This window comes from Neophocaena asiaeorientalis, unplaced genomic scaffold (genome assembly GCF_003031525.2).
Source record: "Neophocaena asiaeorientalis asiaeorientalis breed wild unplaced genomic scaffold, Neophocaena_asiaeorientalis_V1.1 scaffold177, whole genome shotgun sequence".
In the NCBI taxonomy this organism is placed as follows: Eukaryota; Metazoa; Chordata; class Mammalia; order Artiodactyla; family Phocoenidae; genus Neophocaena; species Neophocaena asiaeorientalis.
In genome coordinates this window covers 3,590,861-3,608,628 of record NW_020172779.1, presented here as the reverse complement: position 1 = coordinate 3,608,628, position 17,768 = coordinate 3,590,861, and the positions used below count along the sequence as shown (strand labels likewise).

The window sequence follows — 17,768 nt, the reverse complement described above, 5'->3', positions numbered from 1 at the left end:
TAGATCCTGGAGTTACGAAGGTGCGTAAAACATAGTTCACTTCTCCTGGCACTGTCGTCCTAGGAGAACGGCATAGAAAAGAATAAACACAATAAAAGGTTAAAATGCTGAGCTTGGCTTCTGGAGCCCGACCATGGAGGCATTAAGGAGAGGCTTAATAAATGGGGTAGTTGGAGGGATATGGGCTTGATTGCCCTCAATGCCTCATCTTACTTTTTCTTAGTCTCAGTATCTTCCTTTTTATGTGGATAACTGGCAAACCTATCACCACAAACAGCCTCCTAAGACAGGAGCTGGTGTCTTGTTCACAAGACCCTAGCCACTCGGTCCTGTTTTCTGCTCCTAGTAAGGCAGCTTGGTTCGCTGGCATCTGCTCTTCCTCCTGCCTGAAAGCTTCCTCCCCCACCGCCTCCTTGCAGCATAGGCTCCATCTTATCCTTCATGTCTCCGCTCACATGCCTCCCCAGGGCGGTCTTCCTGGTCACTCTATTTAAATAGCATCTCCATTTCAATGCACTTTTCATATCCTGGACAGCACGAGATTCTGGAGCGTACTTAATCAGTTCATTTACTGTGTGTCTCCCTGGGTAGCCTTCACGGTCTCTCCGGGCTAACAGTTGGTCTGTTGTATTCACATGGCACACTCCCAGTGCCCTCCCTGGGACATAGTAGGCATTCAATAAATATTTGTTATTGATGGATAAATGGACATGTCCCTTCACAGCCACTGTAACACTTCAGCATGATTTGCTGAAATGCCAATCTTAATCACAAAGGACATTAATTCAAATTCTGGAAGACAAAACTGCTGAAAAACAGAATGTGAAACCAAGTCACTTTAATTCTAAGGGGCTGCTGGAGAACTGGGAAGGGATGGAGAGTAGGAGGCCATTATACCAGTTAACATGTACTAAGTACCTCCTCCTAGGTCCTGGGTAGTCTATTAAATGTTTTATATGCGTTATTTCATATACATCTGAAGTGGCTATTATCATCCGGGAGAGCAGATGGGGAAACTGAGTCTTAGAGCCCTTGGTTAACTTGCCTTAAGTCACAGCCAGTGCGGTGCAGACGAATCATGACTGAACCCAGGTGGTCAGGTTCCAAAGCTCCTGGGTTTAACCACTCTACTCTCCTGTCCCCAATGGAATGCAGCTCATTAGGTAAATGTTCTGCACAAATGGAAATGAACACAGCTGAACTGCTGTGACACCATGACAACGCTAGACCAGACAGGGAAATATCGGAAAGGTTTCTTAAAAGAGGATGTCCATGAAATGGGAGCTGGGCGATGGACCAGCTGTAGGTCATTCATGGGGGCCCTTCCCCCTACCCAGGGGTCCCCTGTTCGTAAGAAAGGCAGTCAGGACTGCAGTGGAGTGTCCCACCACCTCCAATGGATGTGAGTGTTCTCACCCTCAGAAACAAGATTGGTGGACTCTTCCTAAGCCCCCAAAGGATTAGCATTCTCTTCGTCAAGGCAGCTTGTAATTTACAGCAATTGGGAGTTCCTGTTGCAAGGGATTCCAAGATCAGAAAAGCCAAGAAGCGGGTGACAGGTCAGATCTCAGCTTAGATGGAGAAGCTGTCTGTTGGGGTGGTGGTGAGGGGCTGTAACTAGGTGGGAGGGGCAGTTTTACAAAACAGCAGGGCCGGCTGCCTTGCGCCTGGAGCAATCTTTGGCTGGGGGTTCCCATCAACAGCAAGCCTCCACAGGCCTAAAAGAACAAGAAAGGAACCAGGCTTATCCACTCTTAAACAGGACTAAAGTCAGTGTTTTTCCTGTGTGATGAGGAATTATTGGCCCAGCAACAAGGGGAGGCTCCTTCCCAGTAGAAGAGAACAATTAGGGAAAGTGAGAATATGCTTCTGTGGGCAATTCCCTTCTCAAGGCTTAATTAAAGCCAGAATGTATATTTTTAGTCTGCTTTTGCTTTTGTGACATTTAAATATTCAGATTTTCAAAGAGACAAAGCCTATGCTGAAATTTACATATAAATATATTGAAATATATTTAAATATGAGTCGTCTTCTTACCTTTTTTCTTAACGTTCTTGAGCTGTCTGCACTTCTACAATGGGGTCAGTCTCTGGGAAATGAAGAATTAAAGTGTCTGAAGAGACAGAAGTAGAGGTAGAATTGCTGGGAGGTTGATATACTGGGGTGGACCTAACATTATGTACAGTGTATAATTTGAGGAATGATTTTCTTTGCTTAGATGGCAAGTTTTCAGAATGATGGTTTATCTAGGTCAGAGGGCAGTCCCCAGCCATGCAGACTTTGGTAGATGTATGTATGTATTTTTACCTATTTAGAAAGGCTACAGGCTCCCTGAAACTGGCTTGGAGACTTCCTCTTAAGACCTCAAGAATCCAGGATTCATAGAAATAGAGGAAATTTGACCAAAGAATGACCTTGGAGAATCGATCAAATAGCTAGCTTTATAGTCCATATTATGACCATGCTAATTACAAGTTACCCCATATACTATACATGGACCACCAACTTTAAATGATTTTGACAATCATGATATGCATTTAAATCACTGAAATAGAACTGGACATAATTTAACCTCCCTCGAGTGAGTTGGCAGTTACCTTAAGATCCTACAGGGTCTCTCTCGGTTATCACTGCAATCATCAATAATTATGCACCATGAGTAGCACAGAAGTGTCAGAGGATACAAATTTTTCAATTGTTAGATAGAAGACAAACTTGATTCTAATGGTTATCAGAAGTTGAATTTTTTGTTGCTGTTGTGAAGAGAACATTGACAGACTATTGCATAACAAAGAATGTTACAATCTAATGGGGAAAATTGGCTTGAATTGTGGGTGTCGTCCTGATTTCATCACCTTCAATAGTTGACATTTCCATTTCTCATTTTCTCTCAGTTACTCATCTATAAATGGATGTACAAATGTTAATAGGGACCCACACAAATTTAGCAACTTCCTCCTCTAGTAAATTATACCATGGAGCCATTTTTATTGTGATTCTTCCTTTCCGTGTCTGTTTCTCCTCCTGGAGTTTGGGCTGTGCAGCACATGAATTGTTAAAGGAATGAAAGTCTTGGGAGAAAACAGAAGCTACCAAGACAAGCCAGCAAGGTAGAGCATCTGTGCCTTCCACCAGGGGTTAGTAAAACTCTTATAAGTCTCCTAGGATGGCATCCAGACTGAGATAAGGGCAACTCCTTTGTCACCATTTGTTCCTCAGAAAACACCAGCAAGAGGATGTCCTATCACTGAAAACAGCTGCCAGTTCCAAGTTGTGAAACACACATGGACGAAACTGCTAGATATAAATATATATGACTTGGACTATATCAAGCACTAGAGTTAAGATCGTGGAGAAAATTTTCAATTTAAATGTGCAGTTTTGATAAATACTAAGGCAGCCTATCTTGCCTAATTAGCAATCCCAGGCTAATTGTCCAGCGATTAGGCTTATTGGCTTGACTCTGATTGTCATTGTTTCTGTATCATGAAAACAGGACGTAAAGTTCCCCTTCTCTCCTGGCTTGCTATCCTGGCTTACAACAGTTGTTACCATAAGGAATAAAGACTTTCAAAAGTATGTTATAGATATATAAACTTGACTCCCTGCTTCCACTTTTGCCCTACTGTCAGCTAGAGGGAGCTGTTAAGAATGGAAATCAGATCATAACACTCCCCTGCTTAAAATCCTCCAAAGCTTAGCCACCCCTCCGAAAATAAAATCCCAATACTGTGCCTGGCCTGCAGTGCCAGGACATGCTAAAGTTCCTGCAACTTCTCTGACCTCCTTCCTGCACTCAGCACACTCCAGAAACAGTAGCCTTTCCGCTGATGCACTAACTCAGTGGTTCTCAAAGCGTGGTCCCTAGATCCGCAGCATCAGCCTCCTCTGGGAAGTGGTTAGAAATGCAAATTCTTCGGCCACACCCTAACTCTACTGAATCAGAAACTCCGGGGATGGGCCCCAACAATCTGTGTTTGAACCAACCCATCTAGTGATTCTAAAGCCTGCTGAAAATAGACTCACTTCTGCCTCAGGACTTGGGTACTGGCCAGACACTTTGCTTGGTATACTCTTCCCAGGGCTCTTTCCTCATCAACTGAAATCAGCCAAAATGTTAGCTCCTCACCTACTGTCCTATTTAAAAACTTTTATTTTATTGGAGTATGGTTGATTTACAATGTTGTGTTAGTTTCAGGTGTACAGCAAAGTGATGCAGCTATACATATATTCATTTTTTTTAGATTCTTTTCTCATATAGGTTATCACAGAATATTGAGTAGAGTTCCCTGTGCTGTAACACAGTAGGTCCTTGTTGGTTATCTGTCTCACATATAGTAGTGTGTGTGTGTTCATCCCAGGCTCCTGATTTACCCCTCTCGACCATCCTTTTTTTTTTTTGCGGTACGCGGACCTCTCACGGTTGTGGCCTCTCCCGTTGTGGAGCACAGGCTCCGGACGCACAGGCTCAGCGTCCATGGCCCATGGGCCCAGCCGCTCCGTGGCATGTGGGATCTTCCCGGACCGGGGCACGAACCCTCGTCCCCTGCATCGGCAGGCGGACTCTCGACCACTGTGCCACCAGGGAAGCCCTCGACCATCCCATTTAAAGTGAGCCTCTTTGCTCTTCCTCATCTTAATCTATGCCATTAAATTATCCATTATGTTCTCCTTAGAATTATCTCAAATTATCTTGCTTATTTATTTACTTGCTATTTTATTATCTCCCCCAGTAGAATGAGAGCAGACAGACCACCTATTTTTTATACTGCAGATTCAAAGCGCCTAGCGTAGTGCCTTGCACATATGAAGTTCTTCATAAAAGTTTCTTAAATGACTGCCTATGAGATTTTTTGATCTGCTTGTCTTGAAGAAGGTAGATCAGTTAGATTATCTAAAGGCAGCTGCAGTGTTGGGTCAAAGCCTTGGCATGGAGTCGGAAGATGAGGCTCACATTCTAAGTTCTCCACTTGGAGATCAGCTGAACTTGGGTAAATCATTTAATTGGGATAATGGGTCACCCAACAAGGGGTGGTTTTGTCTCGGAGAGGCATTTAGCAATGTCTGGAGATGTTTTAGTGTCAACTGCCGGTGCAGGGTAGCTGCTTAATAAATATTTATTCAAGGAAGGAAGGAATGAATGAATGAATTGCAGGGAGCCCCTTCCCAGGATTGAGTTTTCATTTCCTCATTTGCAATAGGAGATAGGGATAGTACTTGTGTCCTGGGAACCTTGGGAGGGTCGCAGAGACAATGTGTACAAAGAACCTGGCTCGGGATTTGACACATCCTCTCTAGAATTGCCCTTGTTTCACCCGTGGTTAGTTTTCCTGCTTGGCTGCCCTACCGGGCAGGCGGTGGGAGACCTGAAAAAGCCTCTCACTTCCACTCCATTTTTCCTTCCCTGCTCAGTGGAGTTCCCCATTCCTCCCTCCTAAGCGACTCCCTTCTCTCTTCTACCCCCTTGGTCTACACAGGGCAGCCTTGACTGTTTCAAGTGGAAAGATATCACCAAGTCCTGCTCTGTGTTTTTCAGATGAAACACTTAAGACCTGGCATTCAGAAACCGCCTGCTCTGGGTTTCCTTGAGTTCCAGGCAGAGAAGGAACTGGAACCCGGCCTCCCGTCCCGGCTGGGAATCTCTCCACTCCTCCACGATGCCTTAATTTTCCTTGGCCTGCTTGTCTTTTCCCACCTCCTATAACCAATCAGCACATACCCAGCAGAGTTTCCCAACCTTTCTGGGAACCTGGAATGTTTACTGTTAGAGACCCCACCCAGCACACATCACCAAAACATTAAAATGTGCCCACGTCAAATAAAAATTATGTATAACTTTATGACAATTGGGTTGCCTTGACAGTCAACCTGACGTTACATTTTAGAGAATTTAAGCATTTTTTAATTTCAATATTTTAGTTTGTTTTTACATTTTGGAGTCAATTATTTTTTCCTACAGCAGATATAATTATAGACCCTTGAAAAGCATTTGTACCTCATACATTATAAAAAAAAGTCTTCTTTGCTTTTTGTCCATTGGTGTTTCCCTTTCTTCCCTTTTCCTGTTTGCTTATAATAGTCAATGAGCATTCCAGAGTCTATAAAGCATCTGGAAACTGCTGAGTGTTTGGTAGGTGATATTTCATGTATGTAATTCTGTTGACTTGCAAACATGACCTCATGCACCGGTGTCCATAACTGTCCAAGAGTGTGACGATCAAATCTTACGTTTGCCGTATACATTGTGGGCTGCAAAGGGCTTTCTCATCCATTTTCCATTTGTACTCATTTAATTCTCACAGTAACCCAGTGAACTGAGCACAACATACATTATATTACAGTTACTATTGATTTTACCAATAAGAATCCAAAACTTAGGGAGAAGTGTCTCATTCAAGGTTATAAAGTAAGTGGCAGAGCCAAGATGAGAATCCACATCTTCTGGGTTTCATGTGTGCCATGCTGCTTTCAGGTCTTTAGTCAGCCCTGGGGAAAAATTATTCCTGAAAGAGGAAATTAAGCAAGGCTTGAATCACTGGGATAGCTTTAGCTCTGTGTGTGTGTCTGTGATACTAGAACTCTAGCCTTGAATATTCTCCATTTGCCCTACAGACAATGGGATCAAGTAATTAATTAGCTCACCAAATACTTATTTAGTGATGGGCCCTGTAATAGGTGCTGGGGATATAGCAGTGAACTAAAAATCCATGTCCTTGCCTCATGGAGCTCACATTCTAGATGCAACAGGTAAATGATAAATTGACAAGTCAATATATAGTATACAGGTGTCAGTTAGTGTTAAGGATAAAAAATAAAGCAATTGAGGGGATAGGAAAACTGGGGAGGACTTGCTACTTTATTTAGGAAGGTCAAAGGTGGCCTCAGCTGTAAGGTGGTATTGAGAAGAGACTTAAAAAAAGGGAGAGAGTATGTAGTGTGGATACCGGGGTGCATACTAGCCGCGATGAGCATGTGCAAAGGCCCTGAGGCAGGGGCATGTTTGGCATGTATAAGAAACAGCAAGGAAACCAGCCTAGTTGGAGAAGAGTGACTAGATTGGGATGGAGGGAGAGAGTTATTGGCAGGAAATGAGGTGAAAGGGGTCTAGTGAATAGAGGTGGAGGCAGTTAGGGAAGATCCTATAGGACCTCACAGGGCCTCGTGAGGGCTTTGGCTCATATTCTGAGATAGGGACCCCTTGAGGCCTTTGACCAGAGGAATTACATGATCTGACATACGTTGTTAAAGGATTTACGATGGACTGATTTGCCTTATGTTAAGATATTCCCGGTTTGTAATAGTTCTACCTTGAACAAGAGACTCAGTCCTGCTTTGAGAGACTACGATGGAGGCCTTTCTCTTCAAGCATGTTCCGGTGCTGAGGTGAAGTAGAATTTTAGTAATTCATTCATCATTCAAATCAGTGACTGAGCGCCACCTAAGTGTCAGAACTACCGTAGGCTTTGGGGATTCAGGAGTGAGAAAGACAGATAGGGGTCCTGTGCTCAGGGAGCTCCTTTTACAGTGAAGAAGTATAGACAGCAAACAAACAAACAAAGGATTTCAGCTAATGAGAAGGGCTCAGGAGAAAATAAAACGGAGGGAGATGCAATATGATGCCATCATAGGGGGCTACTTCCCCCACCCCCGCCCCAACGTTTGCAATCACATTTATTGAAGCATCTACTTTGTTCCAGGCATCAGGTTAGGTGCTCGGGACAAAAATCTGAATAAGACATACAGATCATACTTCTGTTGAGTTCCTAGTCTAGATGAGGGATAGACATATAAATAATAATTCTAATGCAATAAGGGCAGTAATAGAAGAATGAATAAATGGGCAGGGTAACAGAGAAAAGGGGCATTCATTTTGTTGAGGCATGTTGGGGATTTGTGGATAAGATGATTTTTAAAAAACATTTTTATTGGAGTATAGTTGATTTACAGTGTTGTGTTAGTTTCAGGTGTACAGCTAAGTGAATTAGTTATCCATATACGTATACCCACTTTTTTTTTTTTAAGATTCTTTTCCATAAGGGGCTACTTAAGATTCCAGTTGGCTTTTGAAATGTGGAACTTAGGCAAAAAATGTTACACACGTAGAGCAGTTTACGGTTTCCAGATTCAGAAAAATATTATTATTATGACCTTTTAAACGAGAAACTGAAATTCAGTGAGATTAAACCCCATGCCCAAGGCACTAGTAAATGACAGATCTGGGGTCTGAATCCAGATTTTCTCTCATTTTCAGTACCAAAGTTTTTCTCACAGTATATACCACTATGGAATGTGACAGTAGGGCTGGGTATCCCTGGGGCGTGGGATGAGGGAATCAGTAATGGTTAGGCAAGACAAGAAAAAATGTGTCAAAGCAGAAAGAGATGCAAAAGACCAAGGGCAGTAGCTGGCTCCCACTAAGATCACACAGGACAACTGTCAGGATATAGAGGGGCTACAATCCCTACAGCCCCATTCCATAGGGCAGAGAAAATCTGCACCCTGATCTCAACGGAAGGATCCCCGCCTTGCATGGCTGCTCTCAGCATCCCAGGCTGTGGGGCAGCCCTGGGTCACATGTGGTTTCAATCGCTGCATTTATCTGCATCATTGTCATTGCATTTGGAAGATGACTGAAATCTCATTTCTGTCCCAGGCCTGTCCAAATTGTGCAGGGGGTACAAGTCAAATCTGGAAAAGCTACCTCATCTTTGGCAGGCCAGAGATAGGGAGAGACTTCAGGAATGTACAGTGATGTCCCACCCAGGCCCCTTCTCCCCTTTATTAAAAACAAATCTGACACAACAAATGTCTAAAATTTTCCACTTGATCATTTCACCCTGCCTTGTTATAACCATGCCCTTTGTCCACACCCACTGGAGGTTTTTGCAGCCTGGGGAGAGCTGGGAAGTGTCTGTCCCTAGCTCTCAGTCACTCCCATAATAAACAATCACTAAACAGCTTGCTGCCCTAGGCAACTGTTTGTCCAACTTGGCCAGGCCCCTGTGACTTAGGCTGGGGAAGAGGGTGGGAGGTGTTCTCTGTAGAGCAGAATTCAGGCTCTGAGGCCAGAGAGCTTGGTTTAGACCAGAAATACTGTTTGGGAGTGAGCACATCTTTGTGGTCTTGGAAGACCTTTAGAGGGACTCCAGCTCTTTATCCGACTTGTCCAGTGAGGCTCCCTGGGGGGAGCTTGGGGCTGGGGTGTGGTAGGGCAGTTGAAGGGCGGACCAACCATCTTGTAGTAATGTAAAGAAGGTCATTTCCTGCCTCAAGTTTCTCATCTACAGCTGGGACAGCTGGCAGTTCTACTGGTCATCCATCCCTAAGAGACAGCTCCTTAAAAACCACCACCCCACCACGCCCCAAAGAGAATAACATCACTAGGTGCTGGGAAAAGCTTAAATTAACAGGGTTCTCCTCAGCTATTAGAAAATCTCTTTTCTTCCGCTGTGATTGATCTCTTGGAAGCTTTCTGCAGAACAGACAAGGGGCTTCGGGAAGTGAGGGAAGGATGCGCGGAAAGTTATTGAGGATTTGGGATAGGTGTCTTCTCTTAGGGCACCGACAGACATGAAGGATTGTAATGATTCCTCTTGATTGTGATATTTCCTCTTTATTCTTGGGGCTTTAGGTGTCTCCTTGGGGAAAAAGAGAGAGAGAGAAAAAAGGACGGGCTATGTAGGGAATAAGGGACCTGTTTTGATGCTTTGTAAAAAGTTAAAATTGGGGGCCTCAGAGAGTCGAAGGAGGGCGGGGAGAGGCATCCGTAGGGTCCGCGGTCGCTTTCTATGAAGTATTTATTTCCTCCCGCATCCCTTGGGCTCCCCCAACTGCTCCAATTTTCTAGCATCCTTCTCCAGGAACCCGAACACTCCCAGCCGCCCGCTCGGGGAGGCGTTGCCGACAGGCAGCCGAGGAGACGGGATTCTCGAGGGCGCCCGGGGCAGCGGGGCCCTGGAAGCGCCGGCCAGTCCCCGGCTTCCCGGTTCCCCGGTTCCCCGGTTCCCCAGGCGCCGCGCGCCAGCGGGCGTCTCTGGGAGGCGCTGGTTTCCGGCGCAGCAGCAGGAGGCGGTGGAGGACGCGCCGCCGCAGTCACCCAGCGCCGCCGCCTTCTGCCGGGCCGCCGCGCGTCCTGGGGGCCGGCCCCGCGAGCGCAGGAGTAAACACCGCCGGAGTCTCGGAGCCGCTGCAGAAGGGAATAAAGAGAGATGCAGGGATTTGTGAGGTTACGGCGCCCCAGCTGCAAGATGCACTAGCCGGCTGAACCCGGAGATCGGCTGACTTGTTGGAACCGGAGTGCCTGCCCCGGAGTGTGGATGAGTTGAAGTTGCTTTCCCGGGGCTCGTTTTCCACGGCGCCGAGAGGAATCCGAGAGGCAAGGAAATCACTTCGTCTTGTCATTGATTGGGCATCGGGAGCTTTTTTTCCCCCCTCTCTTTCTTTTCCTCCGTCTTGTTGCATGCAAGAGAATTACAGTCCGCTGCTCGCCCGCCCTGGGTGCGAAATATTCAGCCCCGCTCTCTCCCGTCTATTGTGCAACCCAAAGATGAAAGACCGAAGGGGAGAAAGTTAAAGAAATCGCCCACATGCGCTGGATCAGTCCACGGCTTGGGGAAAGGCATCCAGAGAAGGTGGGAGCGGAGAGTTTGAAGTCTTTACAGGCGGGAAGATGGCGGACTGGAGCTGAAAGTGTTGATTGGGAAACTTGGGTGATTCTTGTGTTTATTTACAATCCTCTTGACCCAGGCAGGACACATGCAGGCCAAAAAACGCTATTTCATCCTGCTCTCAGCTGGCTCTTGTCTCGCCCTTTTGTTTTATTTCGGAGGCTTGCAGTTTAGGGCATCGAGAAGCCACAGCCGGAGAGAAGAGCACAGCCGTCGGAATGGCTTGCACCACCCGAGTCCGGATCATTTCTGGCCCCGCTTCCCGGACGCTCTGCGCCCCTTCGTTCCTTGGGATCAATTGGAAAACGAGGATTCCAGTGTGCACATTTCCCCACGGCAGAAGCGAGACGCCAACTCGAGCATCTACAAAGGCAAGAAGTGCCGCATGGAGTCCTGCTTCGATTTCACCCTTTGCAAGAAAAACGGCTTCAAAGTCTACGTATACCCGCAGCAAAAAGGGGAGAAAATCGCCGAAAGTTACCAAAACATTCTAGCGGCCATCGAGGGCTCCAGGTTCTACACCTCGGACCCCAGCCAGGCGTGCCTCTTTGTCCTGAGTCTGGATACTTTAGACAGAGACCAGTTGTCACCTCAGTATGTGCACAATTTGAGATCCAAAGTGCAGAGTCTCCACTTGTGGAACAGTGGTAGGAATCACTTAATTTTTAATTTATATTCTGGCACTTGGCCTGACTACACCGAGGATGTGGGGTTTGACATCGGCCAGGCGATGCTGGCCAAAGCCAGCATCAGTACTGAAAACTTCCGACCCAACTTTGATGTTTCTATTCCCCTCTTTTCTAAGGATCATCCCAGGACAGGAGGGGAGAGGGGGTTTTTGAAGTTTAACACTATCCCTCCTCTCAGGAAGTACATGCTAGTCTTCAAGGGGAAGAGGTACCTGACAGGGATAGGGTCAGACACCAGGAATGCCTTATATCACGTCCATAACGGGGAAGACGTCGTGCTTCTCACCACCTGCAAGCATGGCAAAGACTGGCAAAAGCACAAGGATTCTCGCTGTGACAGAGACAACACTGAGTATGAGAAGTAAGTGGCTTAGCCGATGGGCCTCAGCGGGTCAGCCCTGGGCCCTGCCCACCTGGTCCAGGTGTGAAGTTGGGAGATGGGGGTGGGGCAGGGGACCCCCTCGGGTCCTCTTCTTTTTGCTCTGAGCCTGGGACTGAGCAGCCTGCTTCTGGTGTGTAGCTTGGAGCTGAGGACCCCAGAGTTTGAGCTCCTCGGGCTACCGGAAAATCCTGGAGCACTTTCCTGGGCCAAGCAGGTGACCATGTTCCCCTCTTGCTTGGAAAACCTTCAGGGTGATGTGTGTTCTATGAAGGGTGTGGGTTTGATCCGAGTTTGGAAACTGCACTTCACCAGTGGATCCAGGAGGGTGTTTGTGAGGATCTAGGGACTCGAGAGGCTCTGAATCCACCCACAGTCCGGGGACCTTACCCCAAGATTGATGCTTTATTTGCTTTTCTCACGAGCAGGGGGAGCAGCTTCCCCCGGAATTTTCCCACCCTTCAATTGTCATCTTTCCGCAAACCTTAAATTTGTGTTAGCAGTGGAAGTCCTTTAGTTTCAGCTACTAAACTTTCTGTGCCTGCCTCTTCCCTACTCCCAGATGGCGTTGACTTTTATGAAGGGAGACTGTAAACTGGTTAGGGCCTGTGATCTTGCTTGCATGCATGCATGCATGCATGCATTCATTCATGTGTGTTTGTTGGCATGTATATATCCTGCCTCCCTAGGAGAAGCCGTTTTTAAAAAATCTGGGCCTCAGCCCCTCTGCTGTAAACTCCAGTTGCTAATTTAGATTTCCCTTTCCCTTTTGTCTTTATCAATTTGCATGTAAATCGGAGACTGTTACTCTCTGAATGCGCTGTGAGATGCCTCTTTACCCTCTGGAGTGAAGCAAGTTTTGTCCAGTTGCTAAGTAACTGAGTTGGAGACTTTGTAGACCTTCTCACTCTTCCTTTTCCTTCCCAGTGACGGTAACTGACACACTGGGCTTGGGGTCAAAACTAGTTTCTCGGAATCGGCTTTAACCTGAGCTTGGAAGGTCCGTTTCCTCGTCGATGGGGTGGGAGCCCCAGACTCTCTCACTTCTGTCTGGCTGTTAGAGAGTTAGTGAGCTCCTACAGTGCATTTCCACGTTACGCCAGTTAAAAACCAGAGCAGCCGTGTGCTACCCAGGCAGGAAGGGGAACCTCTCAGCTGAGTACGAGAGGAACTGGCAGAGGTTGGCGGATTTTGCAATTGATTCATGAAATGCAGAATAGGGGAAACGCTTTGCAGAACTGATTGGAACAGGAAGGGGCATGGTGGGGAAAGGACCCTGAAATGAAAGGTTTGATTGTTGTCTGTGGATTTCCTCAGACACTCGGGCCTCTGTAGGAGTGATTGGAAGGGAAATTCAAGTCCTCCTGTACTTGATCGTAGACAGTGAAGGAGAAAGTATCAAACACTGGGATTCCCCAAACCCCAACACCTCTTGCTTTTCGAGCATAAGCAGAGCCCGAGGCTGTAGGGTCCATTATGAATCTAAATTTTCCTCTGCTTTGGGGGCAGTTGTGTGTGAATGTTGGGTGCAGTTGCCATGGATTAAAATTTTCTCACAGAAGAAACAAACTGGTTAGTAATGAGCGCTTTGTTTGCACGACATTTACATTGACCTATTCCTGTGGGTGCTTGTAAGAAAAAAATGCTCCTAGCCTTTGAGGAATTTCTTTGTCTGGTTTATGGTGGAGTAACTCGAGATGAAGTCTGACCTTTCAGTGTCTTCTAAAGCAGTCTCACCGAATTTTGTAGAAGGATCATGACGGTCTTCATTCCTCTAAAGGAGCTGGAGGGGAGATCTTAAGAAATTTGAATTATACGTTTATTTGGGAAACACCCTCAATCCGATACAACAGTCATATCTGCTTTACTCTCCTAGTCCCAAAATAAATCGTCTATATTCTCTGCGGAAGGTTTTTCTAGAGATTTTTGGCAATGAGGGAAGGAGGGGTTGGTTTCCAAGAAACTTTAATTTTTGCTAATTAAATTTCACTAATTTTTGACCTCTTTGTCGTTGCATCAAGAAATCAGACACCCACGCCCTTGTTTTGGTTTATGTTTAAAGACCACAAGGGGTCAGGCCCTCAGGACTGAGTCTCATCTGAAGAGTGGCATTTAGTGAGGAAAGCAAGTTGCCTCTTTCTCCTGAGCAGGGATTTCTTTCAGAGACACTTCTGGATTTTCTTCATTCCTCTTTTGCATACTTTCCAGCTCTAACCTTGTTTCATGGGACGGGATGGTGTTGCAGAACGTTTATATTCATCGGCCTGCTTGACCTGGAGTTTTAACTTCTTCCTCTCACTGGGTTATCTGAACGCTTTATCTCTGAGAAATGGTGCTTGCAAACATGTTTGCCTTTGCCGTTGACTTTGGAAGATATGAAGAATGAATGAGCTCTGAAATGTGAGAATGCTCACATAGCAGGCAACCTGTCTTGTGCTCTGAAGTAAGCACAACTGTACTTTGCTACTTCTACGGATGTTTCCTGTAAGTCAGCTGTGCGTGTGTCAGACGCAGAACTCCTCCAATCAAATGCTAATCTCTTCCCAGGGTTTTAGAGGAGGACATTGCAGTTAGGTCTATAGAAGTCATCTAAGTCTGACTTCGCATACTGTCTCATGGTGTGACTTCTGATTCATCACCTTGAACCTTAGTTTATCCTTTGGTGGAATGGGTTTTCGACTGCTTTAGGGTTCTCTAAGCGTTCATTTGATAATGGCTTATAAAAACAGGATCAGTTTTCATCTACTTCTTTTCTTTATTAGCAAGTGCCTATGATTTGGACTTAGGGGGTCTGATAATTAGATTGAAAATTTATGGTATCATGGCCGAGTTAGGATACTATAGAATATGTACAAGGGTATCAACTAAAAAAAAAAGTTGCTTTTAGCGAAATTTAGCCTTATGTGACAATAAATGTTTTTAGTTGAGGACTTCTGTTTCCACTTCACTTTTGTGAAAATCAGACATTTACTACTAAAGGTATAGAAGAACTGCGTGGAATGAAGGAAAAGACTTTTCTCTTGTAATAGAGCAATATTTTCAACCCAGACTTCCAGGATTATATTAAAACATCCATTTTTATGACACCCATAATTAATTTTCATCAGTTACATATATTAACAGATGTAGATGACACGGGCTAAACTAAGTTGCTGCAGTGATTACATGATGTGTAATGAGGCTTTAGAGAAATTCTGTTTTACATCTCTTGAGCTTCTTACGCACCCTTACAGAATTACTGTATTTTTGCATGAACTTCCTAGTGTAGATCCCTTCAAAGGGCATTATTGTGAAACTTCAAATTTGGCTTTCTGAAATAGACGAAAAAGAAGGAAATGAGAGGTGGCTTCTATCTTGGACCCCTTTGAGGAAAGTGGTGGAGAATATTTTAAGCAGCTCTTCTGGGAACAGGCAGGATTCTGTGCAGGCCTTTTGGACACCTTCTCCTGTGTTTGTTGAAGCTGTACCTCACAATCCTTGTGTTTTTAAGGGTCTTGAAGGTAAGTGATCATTACAACTTCCAAACATCCTCATTTTATAGATGTGGAAACTGAGGGATAGACTGTTACAGGGATTTGCTTAAGGTCAGAAAACTGTTTAGTAGCAGGGGTAGCCCTAGAAAGCAGGCCTCTGACTTTTTCTTCTTGACCTACGGTATTCCATCTTTAATTAGAGACACACCTGAAAGCTCTCCAGCCACTGGAAGGTCCTTATTGATGGTGTTTCTTATGGGATTTCTCTTGGAATCATTCGGGAAGCTGATAAAGACTTTGGACCAACTTTGTGAAAAAAGAAAGCACATACATGCATAATCTGTCATCTAGTTTTAGGGGTTGACACACAGCCGCTACTAAGGGCATCGTCAGACTTAAGAACTTTTGCTCTAGGGCTTACATATTTCTTTTCATTGCCAACTAAGGTGGAGGTCCCCGGTGCTGTTTAGTCTAAGTAGGAGTTTTGGGGACTTTTCAGTTTGGCTCCAGTGAATTTTGGGAATAGGCTGTGAATTCACTGAATGATAAGCTGAATTCAAATGTATTTATAGCAAAAAGAAAATGTGCACAAGTAAATGATGATGTATTGATTCCCCATTTTTCTGAACTATATTCCCAGACACGTTGAGTGAGTTGGTGATCCAACAGGGAGCCTTGGAGGAATGAAAGTTGGAAATTGTGCTTCTCAGGTTTTAAATGTAAAACATTAGCACCTTTTTCCCCACAGGTGTATGATAGCACAAAAGCATTTCTAAAATAAGCCACATAAGCACAGTTTTCTTTTTTTTTTTTTTAACACACATATGTGCTCTTTTTTTTTTCATTTATTTATTTTTGGCTGCGTTGGGTCTTCGTGGCTGTGCATGGGCTTTCTCTGGTTATGGCGAGCGGGGGCTACTCTTCGTTGTGGTGCGCGGGCTTCTCATTGCGGCGGCTTCTCGTTGTGCAGCACAGACTCTAGGAGCGTGGGCTTCAGTAGTTGTGGCGTGTGGGCTTCCGTAGTTGTGGCATGCAGGCTTCAGTAGTTGTGGCTCGCGGGCTCTAGAGCGCAGGCTCAATAGTTGTGCACGGGCTTAGTTGCTCCGCGGCATGTGGGATCTTCCCGGACCAGGGCTCGAACCCATGTCCCCTGCACTGGCAGGCGGATTCTTAACCACTGCACCAACAGGGAAGCCCAAGCGCAGTTTTAAAATAAAGCTAGGCCCAGACCTAGACGAATTTTGAAGTTAGCATTGTGTCTTCTTGCACTGAGGTTCTAATTCTTTCTGTGCCCCTCCCGTCCCCAAGTTTCTCACCTTCTCTGATCTTGCTTTCTGGAGGACTCCTGAGAACCTCATTTACAAGGAATCCCTAAAGGTTGAGGTTTCGTGGGCTACTTCTAGGGACATTTGCAAGTTGATTGAGTCTAGTTCAAAAAATGATGGTTGAAAGTGGAATCTGTGACCTGAGCTGGGAGCCGGTGGGATTTTGTCCTTCAGAGGATGGCTTGCTATGAAGGCTTGGGCAGGCCCCACCAGTGGGAAGCCACCATTGGTCCCCCTGACTGTGACAGCAGCTTTGGGTGGCACCGACTTGGCCAAAAGGGGAGCTGTCATGCCCTCAGGTGGTGCTTGTTCTCTTTGTCCAAAGGCCTGTGGATGTGCCTCCCCAGAACCCGCTGTTAGAAACACCTGCTGACAATGACCTTGAGCACACTAAGGTCACACCAAAGGTTGTGCTTCATAGGTCCTGGCTGCTCTGCTCACAGCCACCTTGCCAGGTGTCTCGTCAGGCCATTTTACAGGTTTGTAAGCTGAGGCCAGCTTGGGTGAGGTGGATTGGCAAGGCTGCACAGCTTGTAAGTAGCTGAACGGAGGCTACAGTCCAGGCTTTCTGGTTCCCATTCCTCTTCTTTCTCTGAGGCCCGCTGCTCCCTCATGACCGTCACGTTTCCACACAGCCTCTTCAGAGGGAACCCGTCAGGCTCAGCGGTCACTAGACACTGCAGTCTCCTGAGAGTGTTCGTGTTTGGATGTGAACACCATGAGCTTAATGACCGACTGGTTTTCCTTCAGAGCTCTTCCGTCTGTGCCCAAGTTCCTTTAATGCACAGGGACTCCCTCAAAACTGCAAGATATTTGTCCAGTGTCTTATCTGAAGTCGCCTTTGTTAGCTCATTTAAGCCTTTCGACAGCAGTGTGTAAAATCCCCACTTTACAGATAGGAGTGCAGGCCCCGAGAGGGTTAAGTTGGGAGCCATGGTCACATCTGGTGAGGAAATGGTGGTGTTCAAACCAGGCATCTTGGATGTCGAAGACAATGCTCTTTCCTCTAAAAAATGTGACCACCTTAAAGAATCAAACAGAATTTCTACCTGTTCACAGTTTTGTATCAGTGAGTTTAGTGTGATATGGGTGTTTGTAAGTCATATCTTTTTTTTTTTTTCCCCCTACTGCTTTCCTTTATAAACATACTTCCCAAGGAAAAAATTTGGCTAAGAGATGTGATAAAGACGGCCCTGAGTTGACACTTAAACATCGAACTCCTTCATCTCGTCCGT

At 45.7% G+C, this 17,768-nt stretch overlaps 1 protein-coding gene across 1 annotated transcript in view; it reads left to right on the top strand.

Moving 5' to 3' along the window:
- Nucleotides 1–10,068: 10,068 nt before the first annotated feature.
- Nucleotides 10,069–17,768, top strand: part of EXT1 (exostosin glycosyltransferase 1) — a 286,578-nt gene continuing 278,878 nt past the window's right edge. The window contains exon 1 of the mRNA XM_024741297.1: nt 10,069–11,717. Within this exon, the coding sequence (XP_024597065.1) occupies nt 10,756–11,717 (962 nt within the window). The 5' untranslated portion in view covers nt 10,069–10,755. The remainder of the gene's footprint in view (nt 11,718–17,768) is intronic.